At 41.6% G+C, this 26,924-nt stretch overlaps 1 protein-coding gene across 3 annotated transcripts in view; it reads right to left on the minus strand.

Annotated features, from left to right (window-relative positions):
* POC1B (POC1 centriolar protein B) overlaps positions 1-26,924 on the minus strand; it is a 95,418-nt gene that overhangs the window by 54,259 nt on the left and 14,235 nt on the right. For 2 of the 3 annotated variants that reach the window (XM_028105423.2, XM_028105422.2), the window contains exons 3-4: positions 17,306-17,477; positions 12,832-13,011 (exon numbers count right to left, since the gene is read on the minus strand). In XM_028105423.2, the coding sequence (XP_027961224.2) occupies positions 12,832-13,011; positions 17,306-17,477 (352 nt within the window). Of the gene's footprint in view, positions 1-12,831; positions 13,012-17,305; positions 17,478-23,284; positions 23,329-26,924 lie in introns of all 3 variants that reach the window. The other variant, XM_028105424.2, reaches the window with a different exon arrangement.

Genomic DNA, 26,924 nt, shown 5'->3' on the forward strand with positions numbered 1-26,924 from the left:
GTGAGGAAGATTCACATATGAAGGGCAGTATTATAGAAATACTTCAAATAGATATGTATTTTACACAGATCCTGGGGAAGGAACACCTACTCAGTATCCTCATGGAAATAAGCTTTGCATAATAATGAAACTAATATAAGGAATCAAATTATGTTTCTTAATAAGTTATCTTTTAAAAATCACTTACTGTGAATATTTTAAAAAGTATTTCTAAGAGATTACTTGGTTCTTCAGAAAGCAATGATATAAGAATGGTTAAGAAAATGGAATGACCAGATTAAAAACAAAGCCGAAAAATACTCACCCTTTGACATTACTGGCCAAACACCACCACCTCCATTATCGTCATTATCCTGCCTACATCTATTGAGCAAATGTGTCTTAGAATGGTTCCTAACCCATTACCTATAGCAACTCATTTAATCCTCAAAATAACCCCACAAAACAGGTGTTACTGGTAGCCTCAATATACAGGTGAATATACCCAGCCCCATACAGGATCAGGAAACTGGCAGAGTCACACAGCCAGGAAGATCTGACCAGGCAGTCTGGCTCCACAGCCAAACCTCTCAGCCACTCTGCTTAAGTCCCTGACAGAGAGGAAACTTTCTTCAGCTGGCAAAATGATTTAGAGCTCAGTTCAGTGTGGCTTCTGGGTAACCACACGAAGTTCTAGAGTGAAGGGAAACCATGAGGCAGTGCTCTGAGGAGGCTATGTGACTGGGTTCTGCGTGGAAGGCTAGCCGCCAGACTATCCTTTAATAAAAACTGGTCTCTGCCGCCACACACTGTCAGTGTCCTTGGGGACTTTATGGGGAAGATATTCATTCCTTCATTCAAATATTTACTGTGCAGCTGCCAAAACCAGGCCCCGGGCATTGTCCTGGGTAATGGAGGTAAAGTGGTAAATGTGACTCGTAAGATCCCAGCTCTCATGAGGTTTTCATTCTAGGAAGGGCACACAAGTAATATCATTTTAGATAGTGCTAAGAAAAGAGTTTGTAACAAAAAGGTGCCAATTTGTCAGGAGAAGTTCCATTGGAGCAACAAGATTTTAAAGAAACTTGTGAATAAGGAAAAGGAGGGATCTTGGCTGGCTAGAAATTCATCCTGAGCAGGAAGAGCTAGAGCCTGGGAGAATTTCCAGGTGCTAAAGAAATGAAGGGGACGAAAATGTCAGATAAGTAGAGAGTGAAGGAGGCGGCTGGGAAGAACCTGGTGTGGGGCAAGGTGGGGGGGGGGGCGGTGTTCTACCCCCAGCTCCACACGACCAAAGGGGGACTCAGGGTTAAAGCTGTCCCCCTCCTCTGGACACCACATTATAATCCCTGCATATGTTCTCTCTATATGTTGTTGCTGTTGTTGTTGTTTGCCTTGGCAGGGGTTAAAAGTGAGGATGGTGGTTTGTATCTTCTCTTCTCCCCTTTCATTTTAAATTAGATACATCAAAAATAGGTTAGCACCAATAAAACAGGCTTCTCTTTGCCCTGACTTTGGGGCAAAGGATCGTCCTTTCCTTTGTCAGGGCTTAAACAACATCTAACTGGGTTATTAATTTTAAGAATGCTAAGAGGATATAAAGTTTCTACTGAAGCATCAACAGATTTCTACCTCTCTAATTCAGCACCACTTAATAACCACCTTTTAAAACCTCTAGAGGGGGGAGCCTGCTCAGCGGAGAGTCTGCTTCTCCCTCTGCTTCTGCCCCTCCCCCTGCTCTCTCTCTCTCTCAAATAAATAAAATCTTTAAATAAAAATTAAAAAATTAAAAAAATAAAACCTCTAGAGAGTGTGTCACTGACATGGACATTAAATTAGTCAATAGTGACTAATGGATTAGCACACATGAACTGTCTGTAAGGTATCTGGGAAATTAACTGAACTACTATTCAATCTCTTGAACACAGTGATACTCATTTGGGAGAATCAGGAAATTACTGAACTTCTTTCTAGAAAAACTGGTTCACAGTTCCTTGAAAATAGCCCAAATGTATGACAGGAGTTCATTAACTTGGAATCTATGGAGTTCCTGAAACTGTATGTAAAATTGTATTATTATATACACAGCCATAGGGTTATCCACTCATTAGAGAGCCAAAGGGGTTCATGAACCATGAGAAGTTTCAAAGTGTTCATAAGAAATCAAAATTTTCCTTTGGAATTTCTTATCATTGGAATAAATACTCTATAAAAAGACAATTCCAGCCCTCAGGGCTCTGACACCAAACAGAGTAGGCACTGTTCCATGTCCTTAAGAAACAAATAATTAGTATTTGCTACTCTGAAGACAGCAGCTATTCAATAAGAGGGGGAAGCAGTAAAAGGTAGTGGAAATAAGACTGCCCAGTCAGTACATGGTCCTGAATTCTAGGGCCAATTCTGTAACTGCCCAGCTATGTAACCTTGTGAAATTCAAAACCACACTGGCCACGGTTTTCTATTTGTATAATGAGGGAGTTTGGATTGCATTCAGACCTAAACTTTCATAGACTCATTTAAAAAAATATACTGGCAGTCTCAGAGTTTGCTTTGGTGAGATTCTGTGTTTGCATATTAAAGGTGAAGTTCAAGGCAATAAGCAAAACATTTATTTTTTTTTTTTCCTAAGTGTTGGTCAGCATCAGAAGAGAGCCCATCTGTTAATGACAGGAACAGGATTCAGCTACTGAGAGACAAAAAGCAGATGAAAGAGATATAAAAAGATTTAACTATGCCATAAACCACGCTAATTATTTGTTGGGTCATTTACTGTTTATATGCCCAGACTTCTCTCCTGGGATCTCCACCCATAAATACAACTGCCTAATAGGCGTCTCCTCTTGGATATCCTGCAGGCACTTTCAACTCTGGAGTGCCCAAATCTGAATTCATCGTCTACCTCCCCAAACTGCTCCTTCTCCAGTGGTCCTTTTTTCAGCAAATACTTTCTCAGGCCAGAAACCTTGGAGTCATGTTTTGAGCCTCTTTCTCCTCCATACCCTCACACTCCAATCCACTATCAGGCCCTGTCCCTTCAGACCATAATGGGAAATAATGTCTTCCATTCTCCACAGGCAATAAAAGTGATCTTTGAACATTAAATCAAATTTCTCTGATTAAAATGCTTTGATGATTTTGCATTTCCCTTGGGAAAAAGCCTGGCATCCTTCCTACTGCTTACCAGGTCCTCCAGAGTCTGCCCTCCTGTCTCTTCATCATCCTACTTACTCTTCCTGATACACATGCCTCTCCCCTCAAGTCCCTGCTCCTGTCTCAGCAAGTTTCCTCATGGGCTATTCCCTGTGCCTCAAATGCTGCCCCCCACTTTATCTAATTTAAAATACCTAAGAGGATTTTACTCCTCCTGCAAGCCTCCGCTCAGAGTCACTTCCTCAGGAAGTCTTCCAGACACACCCGCCCCCACCAGGTTAGTTCCTCACTATGTGTTCTTAGAGTAGCTCATAGTCACACTTAGGTCACACCTGTAACCAAGCATTTTGTCGGCTTCCCCAACAAATGTAAGCTCCAAGAAGACAGAAACCACGTCTGTCTCATTCATTATTGCACTTCCAGACACAGTATATGGCACTAAGTAGGTCTTTAGTAGATATTAAGGCACTTAGAATTGTTTAAGAGAATTGGGTCCAACTTAATATTACAGCCAATGAAAGCTGATTTGTTGCACAGCATGAATACACCTAATGATGCTGAACTGCATACTTTATTTTTTTTTAAAGATTTTATTTATTTATTTGAGAGAGAGAGAGAATGAGAGATAGAGAGCACGAGAGGGAAGAGGGTCGGAGGGAGAAGCAGACTCCCTGCTGAGCAGGGAGCCCGATGCGGGACTCGATCCCAGGACTCCAGGATCATGACCTGAGCCGAAGGCAGTTGCTTAACCAACTGAGCCACCCAGGCGCCCTGAACTGCATACTTTAAAATGGCTAAAATGGTAAGCTCTATAATATATATATCTTACCACTATAAAGAAAAATCTCTTCAATTAAGATGGTCAAAGATCACCTGTAACACTACCAACAACTGAAAATTAAAGGTAGAGTTTTCCCCCTAAAAATTAACGCTGGAAAAGCAATAATGCTGGAAAAGTTGTCTCAATAGGCTGTACTTATTTTTGATGGAGGATACCATAAAAAAAGCATACATTATCCTAGAGTAAACATTTTTTTAAAAGATTTTATTTATTTACTTGACAGAGACAGAGTGAGAGAGGGAACACAAGCAGGGGGAGTGGGAGAGGGAGAGGCAGGCTTCCTTCTGAGCAGGGAGCCCGATGTGGGACTTGATCCCAGGACCCCGGGATCATGACCTGAGCCAAAGGCAGACACTTAACGACTGAGCCACCCAGGAGCCCCAAGTACACATTATTTTTAAGAATACTGGGCTGCAATAATTTTATCTACTAGAAAAATTCTTTGCCACTGGAAAGAGAAAATATTTCTCAACTACATATATTTCCAATGATAAATATTTCTTCATTACTCATTAAAGAAAAATTGAATGTTAAAAAAATGGGAAATATAGTAAGTAAAAAAAATCCATAGTCCCATCTCTCAAAATCACACTTAACATTGTGTGTCTGATAGCTACTTTATCTTTTGTACTATAATGAGTTCTGAATTTTGCTCTCCCTCCCTCACATAAACATTTTCATGTCATTACTTGTATACAGTCCCCTTTTAATGGCTACACAATAGTCTAAAAATATTTAACTAGCTTTCTTTATTTGGAAAAATTGCTTCTTTCCAATTTCTCGCCATTATAAATTATACTGAAAGCAGTACCTTTGAATACAAAGCTTTTTCTTTTGCATACAAGAGTATTTACTTAGAATATATTTCCAATTGCAAAGTCACTGCAACAAACACACCTGATATATTTTGCAAATTGATTTCTCAAAAAACTATACTAACATATTTTAGAAGCATGAATATATTTCCCAATATAAAGCATATCTTAAAAATATTTCTGTGAACTAAAATGTATGATCATAAGCAACAGTTACTCCAAAGAACATAGCTAGCTATTCTTCACTGCTTACATGGATAGGCACCATCTCTATGCCACACAGAGTAAGTCTAGGCTCCAAGAACAAATGTATGGTACGTACCCAGCACAGACGGACAGAGAATTTTAATTCCTTAAGTCTATGCCATACATTTAAAATTCAAATACTAAAGGGAAAAACAATTGCTTTGCTGAGTGATTAGGAGGAAGAGCAGTATCATTTGGACAATTTTTAATGTTTAGTTGTTTAATTCATCTACCAATTTGTAAATGTATGGTATGCAATAAAGATCCCACTTTATATTCTCCCACACTGAAATCCAATTACATTAACTATATATTAAACAGTCCATCCACTTCCCACTGATTGGAAACACCATCTATCATAAAACATATATGCATCTGCTTCCAGACTTTCTATAACTTATTTTCCTAATAGTAATCATTATCACCATATATATAAAATGACACAAATTAATTCAAAAGTAGACAGTGATTATATTAAGGATATAGACTGTAATCTCTAGAGGTTGCTTCTAAACAAAATCCAAGACAAAGAGCACAGCTAAAAAGCCCAAACAGGAGATAAAATGGGATACTAAGAAATAACCTGAAAGGAGGAAAAAGAAATAAACAGGGGCGCCTGGGTGGCTCAGTAGGTTAAGTGTCTGCCTTCGATTAGGTCGTGATCCTGGGGTCCTGGGATTGAGTCCCCCATTGGGCTCCCTGCTTGGCAGGGAGTCTCCTTCTCCCTCTCCCCGCCCCCCACTCGTGCTCTATCTCTGTCTCAAATAAATAAAAATCTAAAAAAAGGGAAAAAAAAGAAATAAATAGAACAAATAGAAAACACAGAGTAAGATGGGAGACTTAAACCGAATCATAGGAAGAGTTACATAAATATAAATGGATTACGCTCTCCAATTAAAAGGCAGAGATTTTCAGACCCAAGTACTTGGAAATAAAGTTACCCTCTAATAGTTAAATACATAAAGTACATTCAATGGATGATAGCAGTTACCTGTAGTAGCAACCCCAAACACTGTGTGCAAATGCATGAAATGACTGCGAACACAACCTAATGGAGACTCCAGTATAATCCACAGGAGAAAAAACTGGAACATGAGGGCAGTTGATAGCTGACATTTGATACTTTATGTTCATTCACTTGTTTAATTTTCACAAAGACTCTATGAGGAAGGTACCCCTTGATACCCATTTTATAGGGGAACAGGCCAAGGCCCAGAGAGATTGAATCATGTTCACAGGATCACATGCCAGTGAGCCCATGCTCTTAACCACCCTGCACTGCCTCTCTGCAGAATCTATCTAATTAATCTATCCAGCTGTACCACTGCACCTGAAAGGCACTATGTCACCAGAGAGGAGGTGCCTAGCAACAGCAGGACGCAAGAGTAGTCAGTATGTCTCCTGCCTGGCCCGGGTGAGGGAGGACCTGACCACTGATCATGCAGTTTCCTGGGCAGGTGTGTGCATGTGGCAGAGATGGCCCCATCACACGATATGAACCTGAGAAAACTATTCATCAAGATATTTTTTTCAACAAACGTTCTTGCTTTAGTTCCAGGACCCATCAAGCCTTATTCTGACTTTGTCAGCAAAGGAGGAAGGCCCTGACCAAAGCAGGCAAATATTCTAGTCCCTTTGAAAGTTAGCATTGTCATTGTAAATAAGTAAATTGGCATCTGGCTTGTGTTTCAGACTCTCCTAAGTTTATTAAGCATGACTCAGTGCCTCAGAGCATTCTCACCTCTGAGTAAAAAGTGAAAATAGGACTTCTGATCCTTCAGACCTTTGGATGAAAGTTCTAGACTGGGCTGACCCTGGCAAGGCTAAGTTCTCACAGGAAGCTGCACAAACACTGGACAGGCTGGGCTCGAGGGGTCAGTTGGGCCCTTTCAGTGCTCCTGTTGTCTAACTACAATTGGCACGAGCCAAGAAAAAAGATGATTAAAAAATGCATAAGAAAGAATCTTTAAGCATGCTGCAGAGCATATACATGGAAAGTTGCCTAAAAGATGAGATCCTTATTCATTAAATTTAACCAAATTATTTATCAAAGAACATTCCTCCAGAGAGGCCTCTGCAGAGTTTCACATGAATCACTCATGCCAAACAGTTAGAAAACAACTGATTAAAAAAAAAAGAAAAGAAAAGAAAAGAAATCTACCTCAGAACCACAAGGTACCAGCAAGATAAAGGCATTCCATTAAGACCAGGTAAGCTCAGTACAAAATTATCAATCTGAACAGGGATTGGCCAAAATGGAAAAAAAAAATAGTGAAGCCCCATAAACATTCTCCATCACAACCTGCGTACACAGTCCTCTTATATTTGATATTAAAAATCCACAGAAATGACTCTTCCTTGAAGAAGCCCATGAAAACTCCCACCTAAGCTACCTGCCTACCCCTCACTGATTCATTCAACCCACATTTTTGCACAACTCCTCTGAGCCTTCCCCACCCCATACTAATACTGCAGTGCTTCTCACGCTGTATATGACTCCAACACTCGCCCCTGGTACCTGACTCACTGGCTCCCTCCCTTCAGTCAAAGTCACCTGAGCAGAAATGCCTTTCCTAAGCCATATGTAAAAGAACACCTTCCAACCCCAGCACTCTCTATCTTGTTACCCTACAGTATTTTTCTGCAGAGCACATATCACTAACGTATTTTTTTTTATTGTCTACCTCCGTTTGGTAGCAGGAACTCTACAAGACTGGGAATTTTGTATTGCTTTCTATGGTATCTACAGAATTTAGAATAGTGCCTGTCAAGAGAATACAATATGAATAAAATACTTGTAATTCAAAGTCTGACAGGGAAGAGAGGCTGAAGCAGACAGATCTCGTAAACAGGACAATGCAGTGGCATAGAGAACTTATGATAAGCTGGGCCTGGGAGAGTCAGAAACATTTCCTGGAGGGAGAGATGCAGAGCAGGACTGTGAGGGAGGGTGGATTCAGGGGGCATTCTGGACAGGGCAGGCAGCATGCGGAAAAGGCACAGAACATAACAGAACATCGCACACAGTACTATATAACTGTGACAGGGACAAAAGACAAGGTTGTAATAGGAAGTCAGAGCAGACTTGCCAGGTAGTTTTTAACCTGAGGAGCAGTACGACCAGATCTGCATTTCACAAGGTCTCTGTGGAGGCAGGAGAGCAGTGGGGGGTGGGGGGAGGGGTGGGGAATAAAGGCAAATCTGTAGAGAGGAACACTTAGGTGTCTTGAGTGCATATCACTGGATTCAGCAATTATCTCCCACTTTTCCAAAACACTGCTCCACAATCACATCTTATAGAAAGTGCCTTTAAAAAAAAAAGTGAGAATTCTTAAGGCCCATTTCTTACACACACATACATGTACACACACAAACACACGTTAATAAAACCAGGTATGACTGTATCCAGAAACCACACCATGTAATTAGATAGCAATTCTTTCTTTCTCTGGCTCACAGCTCTGTTGCCCCCTGAGTCAGCATCACTGTCAGGTCAGCTCTTTGCCCATGGTGTCTCCCTCAGCAGCCACAGGTTTAAATGAGCCTAAGGGGCTCTTGGCTGGCTCCGTCAGAACAGTATGTGACTCTTGATCTCAGGGTCATAAGTTCAAGCCCTACGTGGGGTGTAGAGATTACTAAAATAAAAAATAAACTTGAAAGAAAGGAGGAAGGAAGGAAGGAAGGAAGGAAGGAAGGAAGGAAGGAAGGAAGGAAGGAAGGAAGGAAGGAAGGAAGGAAGGATGGATGAAAGAAAAAGGAAATAAGCCTAACACGGAAATCCCAAGGGAAAGGCCTGCCATTCTAACAAGACTCACTAACTCCTGTAGGCAGGAGGTGCCCTATTCCAGATGGCAAGCCTGAGCTCAATGCCCTCTGCTGGGACTGGAGATCAGGCCATGCCAGCATATACATAACATAAAGAGGGACTGTGGGGGAGCGCTGGTTCCTCAGGGAAAACTTGGGCACTGTCACCAGAAAACAGAACAGATGCGAGGCAGACAGAAAAGCAGGGTTCCACCATCGACTCCTCCTTTCTAGCTGGTGAGGGAAAACATTTTTAGGGGCTCGTTCCCAATTCCTAAGTTTCCCCCTAACTGATGCTACCCAGCCGGAGGAATGGCAGGCTTCTGGCATCACTCGGTTCTGAACACAGTCTTTCTCATCCTCACAACAGTCCATTTGAGAAGCCTCATTACCCTCACCTCCCACTGAGGCTGAGAGCCGTAGACTAACTTGCCCTAGGGTAATGATGTGGCACAGGGAGGCATAGGAGTCTCAGCCTAGCTCACGCCAACCCTCTAAAGCAGTCATGCTGTGGGATGTAAGACCAATTAGTAGAGAGCTCAGGAATGATCATGCTTCTTCCCCATTCCAAGCCCTCCGGTGTCTCCATGTCACCTGGAGGATGAAATCCTAAGTCTTTTCATGACATCCATGACACTGAGCCTTCCCCACCTCTCCCCCCCCCAACCCCCGCCGCTCCACCCCACTCCACCCTGCATCCCACTTTACTTCCTGTGCCTGGCAACAGCTAAATAATTCATATTCCCAGAGCACAAAACGGTTTCCCAGGCCATAGTGCCTACTCCTGCTGATTCTCGCTGTGAATGGCTTGCAGGTCTAGTTCAGTGCCCCACTGCACACTCCCTTATCGCCTTATGCATCATCTTCCCATAGGACACATTAGTTTATAATTATTTTGTATCCATTTTTTTCCATTGAACTATAAAATACAAGAGCTCCTTGAGGCTGTGGTTTTTTTTTTTCTTTTAAAGATTTTATTTATTTATTTGAGAGAGAGAGCACATGAGAAGGGGGGAGGGGCAGAGGGAGAAGCAGACTCCCTGCTAAGCAGGGAGCCCGATGCGGGACTCGATCCTGGGACTCCAGGATCATGACCTGAGCCGAAGGCAGTCGCTTAACCAACTGAGCCGCCCAGGCGCCCCCAGACTGTGGTTTTCATCTCTACCTACCTAACACACAGCACGGATATGTGGTACATAGCTGGGCTATGCTCATTAAAGGAATATTCTGAAGACCAAAACTTTACGCTACTGACGACCATTTAACATTCCATAAGTTCTTCTGTCTTACATTAGCAATACCTTTTCTTTTGCATGTATATTATACATAGATTCAGTATAAGGGCAGGGAATAAAATACCTCCTAGAATTTACTACAGGAAAAATTTTGTCTTATCTGAACAACTTGATAGGATTCCTTTTTGTTGTTAGAACATGAAAATACATCAGCCACTATTATACCATTAATACCCTGGCTGCAGGAAACTCAGGTTAAACCTGCCAGATTTGTACTAACCAAGGTTACATGGTTCTAGATAGAATTGTCTCTTCATTCCCTCCAATTGTGTTACAGTTATTATAAACCACCTTAAATGATTTTAGGAAGGAAACAGAGACATGTAGGACACACTAGATAAATAACGGCTATCATTCAATGTTTTTGCTTCTGATGAGCTCCCTGATGAAGGTAACAGAAACCAGTGTCTTTGCCAAACTTATCCAGAGTCAGTCCTAGTGGGAGCTGAATAATGACTCCCAGTGTCCGGCCTAATCTTCCGTGCCTCCGTCTGTTCTCCAGGTCTGATATGCTGGACAATAGATCTCTGTTCACAACATCATTTAATAAATAAATACAAATGATTTGACCAGCCTCTTGGGGCCACCACACGTGTCATCTCCTTAGGTGGGAAAAAACTATCAACTCAAGTTCCACAATATCTTTAAAAATGAAACAAGATGGTGATGTCCAAGGATGATGAGAAGAAGGATAGCTAAGATTTATCTAGTGATTACTCTGTGGGAGGCATGATTCTAAATGTTCCACGTATATTTACTCATTTAAATACCATGACAACCTGTGTGGCAGGTTATTATTATCCTAATTTTACAGGTAAGAAAACGGAGGCACTGAGAAGTTAGCTAACTTTCCAAAAGGTCACACAGCCAGTAAGTGGTGGGGCTGGAATTTTAATCTATATATTTAGGTCCCAGGCCCATATTCTTGACCACACAGCTCTGTGGCATATTAAATAAGACTGAGATGGCCAAAGCCAAAAGTAGCTGAGAACTTTAGAAGACAAAAAAAATTAACTAAAAGTACGACCTCTATCTTTTTTATTTTCCTTAGACTCATTAGCCTAGATTATAATCAACACCTGAACAATAGTGTCCCATTGAGAGCAGGAGAACAGGCGTGTGGGCTGTAAGGCGAGACAGACAGAGCTGGGCTCCCCCTCCCCCCCACCACATCCTGGCTGGGGATGCCCGGCATGTTGTTTCGTCCAGCGTGCACAGAGTAGGCTGGCTGCAGGCTTCACAAATCTTCCCCTAGTGCCCATGACGATGCTAGTTCCCTTCTTCTGAAAGGGGACTAGCATCCCCCTCCCCACCACCAGGACGCATGGTTGCTATGTACTCTCACCCCCAGCTGGCCCGAGGAACTGGTCTCAGTCAGGGGCCTGGCTGACCTGACACAACCACAGGGTCTCACTGCCCGGAGAAGGGGTGGGCACCGGAGCCAGGCTGAGAGCTGCCCCCGGCATTTTTCTAACTGGTGTTAGGAGACACGCTTCCTGTCCAGTCACAGAGCTGTGAGGCCTTCCGCCCACAGCTGGCAATGACCTCAGCAGCAGGGTGTTTGAGAGAACAGAGGCGGTGTGGAGGGAGGCCCGGAGAGACACCGCGGGCACCGGAGGCCCTAGTCTTAGCGGCCCCCTTCTCTGCTCCAGGGTCACCGAACATCGGCCAATTAACCACCTTGAGAGGAGAAAGAGAATTTCTTTGGGTTTCTATCACTTTCAACTAGATGAGTTCTAACTTTAACTCTGAAACTCAGTTCCCTTACCTGCAAAACTGGGAAAATAAAACAAGAGCCCTATCCTCCCAGGGCAGTTGGGGAAATATTTTAAGTACTTTAGCAGTGTGTCTTAAGAACAGAAAGGGACGCCTACAATAGCACTCATCCCAAAAGACCACTGCCAGACTGTGAAGTCATTCTCAGTTCCTCTCTTTGTCACAGCCAACACGACAGCAAGTAGTGTTGGCTGTACCTTCAAATTACGTCTAGAATCCAACCACTTCTCGAAATCTCCACTGCCACCACCCTGGTCCAAGCTGGGATGTGAACTACTACACACAACCTCCTAACACCCCCTGCCTCTGCTCTGACCTTGACATTCTATTCTCCACACAGCAGTTCGAGCAATCCCACTAAAACGTTGGTCAGAGAGATGAACACACTCCAGCGGCACCTCACCCCACTCAGCGTGTATGTCAGCTGTCCCCGACCCAGCTGCAACTTCCCTCGGCGCCTCTCCTGTTCCTTCCCCACACTCTGCTCCACACCAGCCCTCTTGCTGGTCCTTGACAGCCCCCAGGCTCGCAACCCAGGGCTTCTGTACTGGTTTCCACTATCCAGGACATTCCTTTCTCAAATATATTCAAGCCTTGCCCCTCCCCACCCCCGTTAGGTCTCAGCTCCAAAGGCCACCCTCTCTGTGAGGCGGTCTCTGTTTAAAACTGTAGCCACCCCCCAATCCATTTTCCTGTTTATTGTCTCTCTCCCCTTTCTAGAATGTAAGCTTCTGACAGCGAGGGGCTCTGACGGTTTTGTTTCCTATTCTTCCCAGCACATAGCAGGCACACAATAAATATTTGCTGAATGAACGAATGAATGAGTTTGTCCTCATCCCCTTTTCTGGGGCTTGGGCAGGGGCGGTAAACATGGACTACAGTGGGGAAAAAATGTGGAACTCTTACAACAAAACTTCACACTTACTTGGCACAGCGTACCCAGTGTGTATGTCGGTACAAGGAATACAAGAAACGCTGGCGATACATGTTCCATACTTTGATGGATTTGTCTTCAGAGGCTGTAGCTAGAAACTGGCCATCAGCTGAAAAGTCTACACTTCGAACTGGGGCTGTATGAGCTTTAAATTCAGAGGATTTCCCTCTCCTGTAAATAAACAGTTTAACATTTATAACACGGGATTTCACTATAATCAATATGTAATCAACATACAGACTTTGAAACACGTAAAACAGTTTAACACCTATAAAAATTTAACAAAAGTATGAAAAGTTTCTTCATCAACACTCTTTAAAGCTGGTTTTATTAATTAAAGTCACAACTGATACTTAACAGGAAAGATCCTGGTGGTCCCACCCAGAAACGCACTTGCTGTTTTTGTTTTAATTGGAAGCTAGAGAATACTTTGAACAAATCTTGACCATGAATTTTAAGTTCCTGTTGTTCCTCTAGAAAGAGCAATAAATAGTTTAAAGAACCTGCAACCTAGAAAAGCTGAGACAGATGAAATGAAGAGCTCCAAGGAAGTGTTTTCAGACTGGGGCGGTGTGGGACTTGTGTGGACCAGCAGTCTGGGTTGGGAGGGAAGAGATGCCCTTATGCCTTTTTCCCCTCTACAGAACATGCTCTGGGTGAGCTGACGCTCCTGTTTCCACTTGTGTTTTCACCCACCAGCAATGAGAACTCAGACCCCCGGGGTATATCTAAGGCCTTGCTTAGGCCAGGCCCAATCTTATACTCATAAGCAAAACAAAGGACACATGGTAATAACAGACTCCAGTTCTCAACACTTTGAAATTTCAGATGCTGCTTCTTTTTCTTGACTTGGGTGAGAAAAATAGAACAGGAAAAGAAAAGATGGAGAAAATAATGTGTGGCATTTAAGAAGCCCCACGAAAAAAAAAAAAAAAAGTTAAAATAGTTACAGGCGGGCTAGCAGAGAGCACTGGAGTTCAAAGGTAGCATTTGGAAAGTACTACTTTGTGTCAGCATTCCAAAGTGCCCAAGACACTTCAGAAAGTGTCTTTCCATTCAGAAAGTCGTATTTATATATAACTGTTTGAAAAACATCGGGCAACAGAATTTGCAGTGAGAAGTGATACTCAACTGTTCCCCTTCTCTTCCCACATTCAGTAGGTCAAAAAACAGATCCAGGGATAGTGATATTGCCATCACTTCCCAAATACCCTTTCAACACCTGTTCTTTCTACCCCAGCTATGCTTACATTAAGGTAGATACACCCTCCGTACCCTTCACCGAGATTATCGCAAAAGCGTCTTAACTGGTCTTCCTGCTCTAATCTTGTATCCCCCTCCAGTCACCTACATACTGTGCTTGCTACCTCCATAGAAGGGTCATTCTAAGCATGTAAATCTCAGCATAAATGTGTCACTGGCTGCCCTCCAAGAAAAGGTACAATGCCCAAGCTCTTCAGCAAGGCATCCTGCCGTTACACTGAACTTTGGACTCAGAACAGTCCCCAAGCTTCAAACACACCTCTGTCTTTGCTAGATTACTTCCTCCACCCCAACCCCCCTTGACCAACCCAAGCAGGCTTAATTGCTCCCTATCTGCAACATCTATTTTGCTTATTACATTATACAGTACTTAAAAAAAATAGACCTGTTTCTCTTCTACTAAGCCATGAGTTTTTTTGTTTTTTTTAGGACAGGAATGATGATTTAGTCATCCCTATAAGACCAGCATCTAGCACAATATCAGGCATATAAAGATAGCTCAATACATTTTGTTGAATTCCACTGGGAAGAGTCACTACTTAAGGTTCTTAGATCCATCCCGGCTTATCCCTCCAGTGGTCTGTAGAAGGTAAAAGTGACTTTGTCAAAAATTTCCATCACATGATACATGATATTACACCAGGCAAAACCTAAAATTGATTTTTTTTTTTTAAATAGGAAGGAACATTCAGGGTCTAGTTCCGTGAAGTTTCAAGGGAAAGTTCCCATGAGCGGCAGTTAGGAGTATAGTTTGGCCTGAATTCAAGAATACAGCCTAGAGAAAACAAAGACAAGACTGGCATCTGCTATGACCAGGAAGCCAGGAGACAGTCCGAATCATCGGAATCTGCCCTGCTCTTTAGTTCTACACTCCACACTCCAGCAGGCTATCCGGCTGGACTTCTTTCTAAAGGGCCCACCTCTCGGCTATACTCTGGTGTGACCCCTGGACCCGGTCTCAACAGGAAGACGTAAGAAACCACAATAGGAGTGCCTTGGGCTTGCTGTGCTGTGGCTCAATTGCTTTGTAGCTCCTCATCTTGCCTTGACATTGGCTCTCTGCCCACACATATTTACATCCCCTTTGTGCCCACATTCTCTTGACTGCCCACTGTGATGAACTCCAGGCCAGAACTGCTTCCATGCTTGTTCCTACTATTCTCCCCTAGCCTGCCAGTCACCAGGTGTGGTGTTGGCGAGTAGCGCCGCTTGCTCCCTCTCGTCCCTCTACGCACATGCCACTCCTCCCCACACAAGGGGGAATCTACCGATTCTCCTCCTGAATCTGGGCTGGTTGTGACTTACTTTGACCGACAGAATGAGGCAGAAGTGACACTAGAAGTGTCAGACCTAGCCCTTCAAAGATCCAGCAGCTTTCATTTTTACTGTCCTAGAACCCAGCTGCCAGGATAAGGAAGTCCTTATCCGGGTGCAGAGAGAGCAAATGGAGGACCAGGTGCCCCAGCCAACAGCCAGCACCAGGCCACAGGTGTGACTGAGGTGCTGGACTTGCCAGCTTAGTGAAGCTGAGTAACAGCCGACATCAAATGGGGCAGAAGAACCATCCAGATAACCCACACAATTATGGGAAAGGACAGTTAACATACTAAGTTAAATTTTGAGGATGGTTACGCAGCAATAACTGATTTATCAGTCTCCATCCCACTACTATGACCCATGATTGCCCTGGCCCCACGATGCTATGATTTAGAAAGAGGAACCAGAGACATCTACTCAAGCCTGACTGTGGCACTTAGATTAGCCCATACAAATTAATGATTTTAATTAATTTAAATAATACACACAAATTAGTGTGCTTTTGGCGTCTCTACCCTTGTATATAGTTTAGTCACTGAGAGTTCCTTGAATTTGTAAGGGCAGACGGAAGCTTATTGCGCTGAAGACATTAGAACCACTAGCCCTAAATCCTCAAAGTTAAGGATTTTAGAAAACACTTTCCCTTTTGGACCCCAAACCAGTCTCCCTCCCTCGCAGCTCCCCTGTACGTTGCCACCCGGAGTGTCATGAGAACATGTCGCTTCTCTTCAGTAGTTTTCACTACCATCAGGGTGATGTTCAGACTTCTCAGCCTGGAGTTTCCCTTGGGTGGTGGCAGAAAACAGAAGTGCCTCCTGGCAGGAAAATGCCCTGTGAACGTCCACGTGGGGGTGCCTGACACTGTTCAGTCACGTACCACGAATCAAGTCCTGCCACAATAGAGCCAAGGCAAATGCTCAGATTCTTATTCTCTGAGGTATTTGTGGGGAGAAATGATATGATGTGTGGGATTTGTTCTAAAAATACTCTAGCTTAAAAAAAAAGGAGGAAGGGCATGGATGGAGCCACTGATAACTGCTATAAAGATAGCTGCTGGAAGTGGCGGAGGGGAATGGGGGAGAGGTCGTTGTGCATTCTGTTTTCATGTGTGTTTGAAAACACATAATTAAGAGTTCAAAAAAAAAAAGTTCAAAAGCTTTTTAAAAAATCATGGCTTCCCTCTGCCTGCCACTCCCTCTGCTTGTACTCACTCTCTCTCCCTCTAGCAAATAAATTAAAAAAAATCTTTAAAAAAAAAATCATGGCTCAATAATTGCTTAAAATAGATAAGCTATCAGCTAGGATTTAAAAAGCCTCTTATAGAGAGATTTGTTACAACAGGATAGGAATGCAATGATTTATACATTTGTCAGAAACTTTCTTTAGCCGGAAAAGTCCGGAGCCCAATAATGAATGATGTGCACCAAAGAATAGTTCTGGCTCAGGGATTAATAGATATCCAAAGGCCCCCAAAAGATCCACAGATGGGTGATAGTAGGTTAATAAATGATAAAATTTCAGTTATACATGTCAATGTGTATCTCTCTGGGGAGACAATCTGAAGTTCACAACAGATTTATAAAGGGATTGATAACCATCCCCCTGCCAAAAAAAAAAAAAAAAAAAAAACCCTAAGCATATTTCCATGGTTAGAAATAGGTTTCAAATGGAAGAGATAATTATGAGTTAAAGATGAGGAAAAAAGGGTAGGAAATAGTTTGCTAACTTCATGACAAGAGCAACACGTCCTGCATGTGACTCAGACTAAGGGCAGTGCAGGCAACCAGGAGTTCAGGCATTCCCGAGTACAGAAGGAACAGCCAGGCTCATTTTCTTTCACATTCCTACATCCAGAGCATATCAGGTATTTCTTTGTTTCTCTTACTTGTCAGGAATCCAGAGTCTAACAGTTCTGTCCCGTGAAGCAGATGCCAACAAGTTTCCAAGTGGGGAAAACCGCAGGCTGGTGACAACATCCTTGTGACCCACATATCTGAAAGCCCTGGCTTGTGGCTTGCAATTCCACAGCATGAGAAATGTGTCCCAAGAAGCAGTAGCTATCAGGAAAGGGAAGAAAAACCACTGAGTGTTAAAATGCAAATGTAGGCATGTCTCATTACAATGGGCAGCCTATCTAGTAACAAGAGGTCCAGGTAACAGAGGGGTTGGAGGTTGCAAGGCTGACCAGGTAATGGAAAAAATATTTTAAAAAAGCAACCCAAAGCTCCATCATTAATGTGCAAGTTTGGCTGCGTCCTATGCAACCACCAAGTCAGGATTACTGGCCCCTGCATCTGGCCGGAGCTCGATGACAATTTACTAGAAGGCGGCAGCACAGCGTAACACAGTCCACAGGACTAGAAGAAGTTTTGGCTCTAACTCTCAGGGTGACTGGGAAAGTTACTTAACCTCTGGGTCACAAAGACCAAATGCTTTTCCTGAGGGCTGGATGAGATGATTTTTTAAAACTGTTTAAGTGAAGAGAATTTCACACTTAAGAGGAAACATAAGAAGAGTATAAAGAAGATTAATATACCCTTTGCCAGATCTACCTGATGTTAATGTTGTGCCCCATTTGGTTTGTAACTGACTCTTATGCTCACTTGTGCTCACTCCTCTCCATATGCAAGTGAGCGAGTGAGCTCTCTCTTTCTCGCTCTCTCTCTCTCTCACACACATACACACACACATTTTTCTTTCCCCGAACCATTTGGAAGTAAATACACCATCATAGCACCTTTATTCCTAAATACTTCATTGTGTTTTTTTTTAAAGATTTTATTTATTTATTTGAGAGAGAGAGAAAGAGTGAGAGAGAGCACAAGAGGGTAGAGGGTCAGAGGGAGAAGCAGACTCCCTGCCGAGCTGGAAGCCCGATGAGGGACTCGATCCTGGGACTCCAGGATCATGACCTGAGCCAAAGGCAGTCGCTTAACCAACTGAGCCACCCAGGCGCCCTTCATTGTGTTTTTCTAAGAATAAGGATACTCTCTTATGTGCCCATAGTACCATCAACTTCAGGAAGTTGATTATTGACAATACTTTAATCTACCAAGTTTTCCAGTTCGGTTAACTGACCCAGTGATATCTTTTATTGCTGGATAAGGTGATCTTGAAAGTCTCTTCCTGCTCTGACATTCTACAATTAATAAAAGAATTGTATATGTCAAACAATAGCTTAAGGCTTTAAGGAAATAAAAACAAATGCAACCAATGGTGGACATAAATGTCTCAGACAACAAATGAACAAATAAACAAATGAAAGATCAATCTAACTCTTGCCCCCAAATCAAATTTTATATATGCATGCAGCCCCCAAATTACCCCAATAATAGGAACCAGGTCAATAAGAATCACTGTCTAGATTGCAGAATTCTTAGAAAAAAATGCAACTTTATAAACTTGAAATACAATTAGTATTATTGTTAGAAGAGAATATAAAGTCACTGAAAACCTTCTAATTTCTTTAGCCATAGATAAAATTCACCTGGACTTAGGCTATGCATTGTTTCCATGTAAAATAGCTAAAGTGAATTTTAAAGTTTCAGGCTATAATGCTGTATACTACCCCCTTTTTAAAAAATACAAAAAGTTGATGTTCCACCACAATGTATAAGATTATTAAATATTTATATTAAAGTCTGAATTATCTGGAGCTAATGTAGACAAAATAGGGAAAACAATGAATTATCACATGCATTATACTAAGGACCCTATTCGAGTTCTCAAGTATTATGCTGCAAATAAGATCTACAAAAAGAAGACACAATCCCTTGCCTCAAGGAACCACAGCATCATAGAGGAGACAGTTCATTAATATCATACACATTCAGAGGACTTTTACAAATTATTCATTCTATTTTTTGTACCTCCCACTCCTCTTTATCTACTGTGCCCACTCCCCCACTGGCAAGCACACTATGTTCTTTGTATTTATCAGTCTGTTTCTTTTTTTGTTTGTTTGTTCATTCGTTTTGTTTTTTAGATTCCGTGTGTAAGTGAAATCATATATTTGTCTTTATCTGATTTATTTCACTTAGCATAATACCTTTGAGGTCCATCCATGTAGTCACAAATGGCAAGATTTCATTCTTTTTATACGGCTTAGTAATATTCCAGTGTGTATGTGTGTGTGTGTGTGTGTGCGCGCGCACGCGCGTGCACACGCGCGTGCGCGTACACGTACGTACTACATCTTTATCTGCTCATCAATGGACACTTGGGTTGTTTCCATATCTTAGCTATTGTAAATAATGCTGCAGTACACATAGGGGTGTATGTATCATCTTAAATTGGTATTTTTATTTTCTTTGGGTAAATACCTAGTAATGGAATTACTGGATCATATATTTCTAATTTTTTGAGGAATCTCCACACTGTTTTTCATAATAGCTGCAAAATTTATGATCCCATCAAGAGTGCATGAGGTTCTTCTTCACATCCTCGCCAACACTTATTTCTTGTCTTCCTGATTCTAGCCATTCTGAGAGGCTTAAGGGGATATCTCGTTGTGGTTTTGATTTGTATTTCCCTCGTAATTAGTGATGTTGAGCATCTTTCCATATGTCTGTTGGCCATCTGTATGTTTTCTTTGGAAAAAATGTCTATTCAGCTCCTCCTCCCATCTTTTAATCAGATTATTTGTTTTTGGGGTGTTGAATTGCATAAGTTTTTTTCTATATTTTGGATATTAATCCCTTATCAGATATATCATTTGCAAATATCTTCTCCCATTCACTAGGTTGTCTTTTTGTTTTGTTGGTGGTTTCCTTCACTGTGCAAGAGCTTTTTATTTTGGTGTAGTCCCAATAGTTTATTTTTGCTTTTGTTTTCCTTGCCTGAGGAGACAGATTCTAGAAAAATGTTGCTAAAGTTGATGTCAAAGAGACTACTGCCGATGTTTTCTTTTAACAGTTTTATGATTTCAGGTCTCACATTTAGGTCTTTAGCCCAATTTTTTCACTGAAATTGAATTTTTATTCCAAATGACTGCAATGGCTAGAAAGACAACAGAAAAAACTGAAAATGATTTAACTGGAAATTAGAAGTAGTTGATTTCAGGAGAGCAAGCAATGACAGCCTGGCACTCTGATAACAGTCATAACTAAGAAAGCATAAAAATAATCCATGTCCTTCTGACACACAATCTGGATGTGCAGCACGTACAGCAAATAACATCAAAAGAAAGAAAGGAGGAAAGAAAAGAAAAATAGGGGACAAATCCACAAAATTCCAAACCTCAGAAATTAACATTCATTTAAGCACACAGTAGTGAAGGTTTTTGTAGCAAAACTTTTTCATACTTCTTAAAAGGGAAGTCTTCAAAAGTACTTCTTCAAATTCAAAAGCTAAAAACAATGAAGAGAGAACAGTTACACTGGCTTAAAAGAGCTGCTGGCCGTCACAAAGATGACGATCAGTCCTACTTCCAAACATAGTGAGATCTGATGAACCCAACAACAGAACGGAGAGGCCGCCTGGTAGGCACTGACGTCACCGTGAAACAGTTCATTAATAATATCATATGTGTTCAGAGGATTTTTCATATATTCTTCATTCTTAGTGTTATGTGGGTGGCTAGTGATCCTTCCTGAGGAAAGGGCTTTTTTTAAAAATATTTTATTTATTTATATGGGAGAGAGTACGCATGAGTGGGGAAGGGCAGAGGGAAAGGGAGAAAAAAATCTGAAGCAGACTCCGCACTGAGCATGGACCCTGAGATCACAACATGAGCTGAAACCAAGAGTCCAACGCTTAACCGACTGAGCCACCCAGGTGCCCCTGGAAAGGGCATTTGCACATAGACTTGGTGCAATGAGGATTGATTTGGGCTGACATGTGGAGGAAGAATGCTCTCTGGGCAGAACAAACCGCACGCATGACCGCCCAAGTCAATAATGTATTTGAAAGACTGAGGAACAGCAAGGAGACCAGCATGTCCACAGTGGAGAGGAGAAAATGAGAACAGTGGGGTGAAAGCCAAGAAGAAAGCAGATTCCAGGCAAAGAGCCATGGTAAGATGTGTCTATTTCATGCTAAGTGCAGTGGGAAACCTTTGAAGGATTTTGAGCAAGGGGGGGAGTCTCATGATCTGAGTTAAGAAAATTACCACTCTTACAGTAAGAAAAGGATGGTCTTTACAAAAAAATGATGTTGGGTCACCTGGATATTCATAAGGGGGAAGAATGTATCTTGACTTTTACATTTTATACTAAACAGAAAAATAATTCCATGTATAGATCTAAAAATGTAATAGGTAAAACAACACATTTAGACTAGAACATAGGAGAATACCTTCATGACCAATGAGTAGGCAATAAACAGGACATGAAAATGATTAAATTACTAAAGTTACTAAAGGAAAAGCAATAATTTGTACTACACCAAAATTAAGAAACTGTGTTCATTGAAAACGACTACCAAGTGAGTGAAAAGGCAAGCCACAGAGTGGAAGAAGATATTTACAATACATACATCCCACACTGAACCCAGAATCTGTAAAGAACCCTACAAATCAGTAAGAAAGGGCAAGAAAATAGGTAAAAGGCCTAAATAGGTACTTCATAAAGGAAGCTATACAAATGGTCAACAAACGTATGAAATGGTCGCTCAGCAAATGCAAATGCAATGAATGAGACAGCACTACACACTCGTCCGAATGTCTACAATGAAAAAGATATATAATACCAAACCTGGATGAGGATGTGGAACACCTGGACCTCTCATATAATGCTGAGGGTCATAACCATTTTGGAAAACTGTTTTGATGTATCTGCTGAAGCCGAATATACACTTACCGTTTGACTCAGCAGTTCCACTCCTAGGTATATCCCTGACAGAAACTCTTATGTATGTTTAGCAAAAGGCACATAATAATAATGTCTGTGGCAATATGATCCAAAATGGACCAAAACTAGAAACCCAACTATCCATCAAAGATGGATACATAAACTGTCGTGTATTCATACTGTGTACCTCCTGGGTAATGAAGTTTCATTTATACGAAGTTCAAGGAGTAGTAAAACTCATCAGTGGAGTTAGAAATCAGTATACAGATTATTGGGGGGCAAGAAGGGAGGGCAGTGGCTGCAAGGGAGCACAAGGGGGACTGGGGGTACTGGTTCTGGGTGTTGGTTAAATGGGCATGTCACATTGTGAAAATTTATCAAGTTGTCCAATTTGGTTACGTATCTTATATTTCAATAAAACATTTAGAAAAAAATTTAAAATATCACTGAGTGCTCTGTGCAGAATATACAGGGGGCACGGAGACAGAACTGAAGAAGGTGGTGGTTTAGACTAAACTGGAGGCCATGGAAGTGGGAGGAGTCAAAATTAAGATATATTTAAAGGTAGGGGCACCCGGGTGGCTCAGTCGGTTAAGGGTTCAACTTGTGATTTTGGCTCAGGTCATAACTTTAGGGTCGTGAGACTGATCCCTTTACTGGGCTCTGTGCTGGGTGTGGAGCCTGCTTAAGATTCTCTCTCTCCTCTCCCTCAGCCCTCCCCCAGCCCCAAAAGATGTATTTAAAGGTAGAGCCTGTGCAGCTTGCAACAGGATTCAATGTAAGGAAGAGAAAAAGCAGCAGCAAAGGTGCCAGGCTTTTGGACTGGACACCCAGATGAATCTTAGGGCCATCTAATAAAATCAGAAAAACCAGAAGAAAAGGAATTTGGTGGTGCGGGAATCGAGACTTCTTTTTCAGGACACAGTAAGTTGGAGATGCCCATTAGACATACAAGTGGAAATGTCAAGTAGTGGGAGAGGTATACTCACCTAGAGCTCAGGGAGAGATTTCAACTGTCCATTGTAATGGTTAAAAGAGCAAACTATAGAATTAGACTCCCTGAGTTTATCACTTACCAGCTATGTGTCCCTGGGCAAGTTACTCAGCCGGGACACTCCATCTGCAAATGAGATGTTTAAAGTATTAAGAGAAATGATACTTGTAATTCATGGCTGGCACACAGAAAACACTCAAAGGTACCTCTTATTACTATTGTTTTTGGTACTGTTAGCCACAGCAGCAGTCTAGTGCAAGGACATTGGATAGGATCACCCGGGAAGTGAGACTAGATGAAGAATAGGGTGAAGATACCTAACCTTGAGAGAAGGAAGAGCAAAGGAAGGAGCCATAAATAAAATAGGAGGGGACAAGCAGATTTTGCTGTCCAGGAACTCAAGAAGTATTCCAAGAGGGTGACGAGCTGTATCCAACGCTTTAAAGAGATTTAGTAATGTTAGGCCTGAAAAGGACCAGCTACATAATTTGTGGGGCCCAGTATAAAATGTAAATGTGGAGGCCCTTGTAGAAAAACTGTTAAGAATTTTAAGACAGCGAGGGGCGCCTGGGTGGCTCAGTCATTAAGTGTCTGCCTTCAGCTCAGGTCATGATCCCAGGGTCCTGGGATCGAGCCCCGCATCGGGCTCCTGCTCGGCAGGAACCCTGCTTCTCCCTCTCCCACTCTCCCTGCTTGTGTTCCCTCTCTCGCTGTGTCTCTCTCTGTCAAATAAATAAAATCTTAAAAAAAGAAAAAAAAGAATTTTAAGACAGCGATAGCAGGACATTAAACCAGGTGTGAGACCTAAATGACTATATAGGTCATATGCCTTCAGAACTGGTCCTGGGTCCGAGGACCAACTATTGGTTTGGCAATAAGAACTGTGTCAGTGAAGTGGCGGGATCAGAGCTGGAGTGGTGTGGGTTAACGAGAAAATGGGAGGGAGGCAGTGCAAAGAGTTAATGTACACAATCGATTTTTTTTTTAAGATTTTATTTATTTGTATGAAAGAGAGAAAGAGAGAGAGAGAGCACAAGCAGGGGAAGCGGCAGGCAGAGGGAGAGGGAGAAGCAGGCTCCCTGCTCAGCAGGGAGCCCGACACGGGCTCGATCTCAGGACTCTGGGATCACGACCTGAGCCAAAGGCAGATACTTAAACGGCTGAGCCGCCCAGGCGCCCCTGCAATTGATTCCTTAACTCACTGAAGGTTTACAGGGTCCCTAACACTCAATATGTATGCTAAGGAGACCAGGAAAAGATGGTATTATAGGATGATCATGGTGATGCCACAATTAATGGGGTGAGGGCAGGTCAGAGGGATAAGACTAAGAAGCTTAACTGGGAAGGAGACACAGGGCAGGCCTTGAGCCTTCACATATTTCGTCAGAAAAGGAAAAGAGCATCTCAACCAGAGTGGATGCTCAAAAATTATAAAATTAGAGTCGATGGCTACATGCCCACATAAAGCAATGCTTGTTGTTCTCATGTGAAGTCCAGTGAAGAGAAGTGAGAGAGCAGAATGAACAAGTGGTTCATAGGACAACGACAACCTAACCTCCGGGCAAGATGGCACTTCAGAGGCCTATTAATTATGAAATACCAGAAGCAGAGATGTCCCAGGTAACACTGTGTGGCTCAACGGTACACTCCATATTTCTCCCAAATTCTTCGTCCTTACTTCCTTAATCTGATCCCACCAAACTCTCATACCATGATAATAAAAGGTATTTGACTATCAATATCAATGTTGTATAGTGTCAACATGGAATTTGCTTTCATACATTTCTACTGAGCCACACCTTATATAAACATTACCACATAATTTAAAATGTCAAAGCTTGTAGCATTCGTCATCTGAATGGTCTATTTTGAGATAAAATGTCAAAGGCAGGAGGTTTAGAGAAAAGGTTAACTAGTAAATCCACTCATTTAAAAAACTATTTATATTCTATAACAATAATTCACTGTTTCAAGAAATCCTCATTAGGACAAAAGAAAAAACAAAGTCCGTGCTCACCTAAGTCAGTGCTGAGTCTCTGGAGGTAACAAGGAACATACTAATGGAGAACATGTTTGCTTTCCATAATGCCCAAAAGTTACTGTGTCACCTTAAGTAGCAATAACTTTAGTCAACCCAAGATCTCTCACTCCTTGATTTACCCAAAACTGAAGTTATTTAGAGGTTTGCTCTGTCAAGAATACTATATCCTAGAAAGAAATGGTATTGCCTCCAATTTTCAAGTTTGTTGTTGAATTATCTTTTCTATTGGTAATATATGTACATGATATTGGTATTTACCAAAATCTCCTTCCAGACCTTGGCCACCCAGTTCCCCTGCCTAGAGGCAACCAATGTTAGCCACTGCTTGAATACCCTCCTATATGCTTAAATAAATACATGTCTATTCACATGTCTTTTTTATACAAATGGTAAAATGTTACTCCTGACATTCTGCATTTTGCTCCTGCATCTTCTTCTCCACTAGCCCACTTAGGATAATATATTGGAGGTCATGTTTTCTCAGCACATAGAACTGTCTTATTCTTTTCCTCCCTAGTTTTGATAAAACTTTATTTTGATAATTTCAAGCTTACATAACAGTTACAAAGTTGGTACAAGAAACTCCCTTATATCTTCTACCTTAGATTTTTGTCTTTGTTGACATTCTATTTGCTTTATATTCTCTCTCCAAACACTCTTACATATGCATATTTCATCTTAACTATTTGAAAGAAAGTTAGAAATATAATGTCTCTTTACTATCAAATACTTCAGTACACATTTCCTAAGAACAAGGATATTCCATTGACATAAATCATAGTATAGTTAACAAAGTCAGGAAATTAAATGCTATTTAATATATTCTTAATACTTATCCACCCTCTATGTATATATATATAGGCCTTGACAATTAAAGCTATTTTCCCCAGCCCATGGTGTAACCCAAGGATGTGTACTGTATTAAGTGCTAAATGTCTTTGGTTTCCTATAAACTGGGAAGATTTCCTAAGTCACTTTTTCTCTTTATTGACCTTGATATTCTTAAAGACTACAGATCTGTTATTTTTGTGGGATGTTCATCAATTTTTTTCCTGATGCTCCTCAGGATTAGATTCAGGATACTTATTTTTGATAGGAGATCCACAAGTTTTTTTATACCATTTTCATATTAGGGTGTATGTGATATCTGTCTGCCCCAGACACTTGGTTTAAGTTTGCCTGGTAAACTTAGTATTGTTCCCTTCTGTAATCAGTAAGTTGTTTGTGGGGAGATACTTTAGGACTATATAAATACCCTATTCCTCAATAAGCTATCACAACTAATTTTAGCATCCTGAATGCTTTTCTAACCCATCCTTCTTTCCATAATTTACTCATTAGAAATTATATTAATTTAACAATGAACTAATATATAATTTGTTAATTTATTATTGCAAGGAAGAACTTCCCCTTTTCCTCTATTTCTCCATTTATTCATTAGCTTATTTTATCAATACGGACTCAGATTATAATCCATAGCTATCATTATTTATTTTGACTCTCATGCTATTCCAAATTTGGCTAGTGAGAGCCCCTTAAACTGGCCTCTGTGACCTTCTCTAATATGTGTCCCTCATTCTTAGAGTACTCCCTTCCAGAATCACTTCTAGAACTCTGATCTCTGCTGCCTCCACTCAGCTAGGATGTCACTGCTTTGGCTCTACCTGATTGTGGGCTCACC

This window comes from Eumetopias jubatus, unplaced genomic scaffold, assembly GCF_037043125.1.
Source record: "Eumetopias jubatus isolate StellerSeaLion01/CBP00866 unplaced genomic scaffold, mEumJub1_p1.0 scaffold_8, whole genome shotgun sequence".
NCBI classification, from domain to species: Eukaryota; Metazoa; Chordata; class Mammalia; order Carnivora; family Otariidae; genus Eumetopias; species Eumetopias jubatus.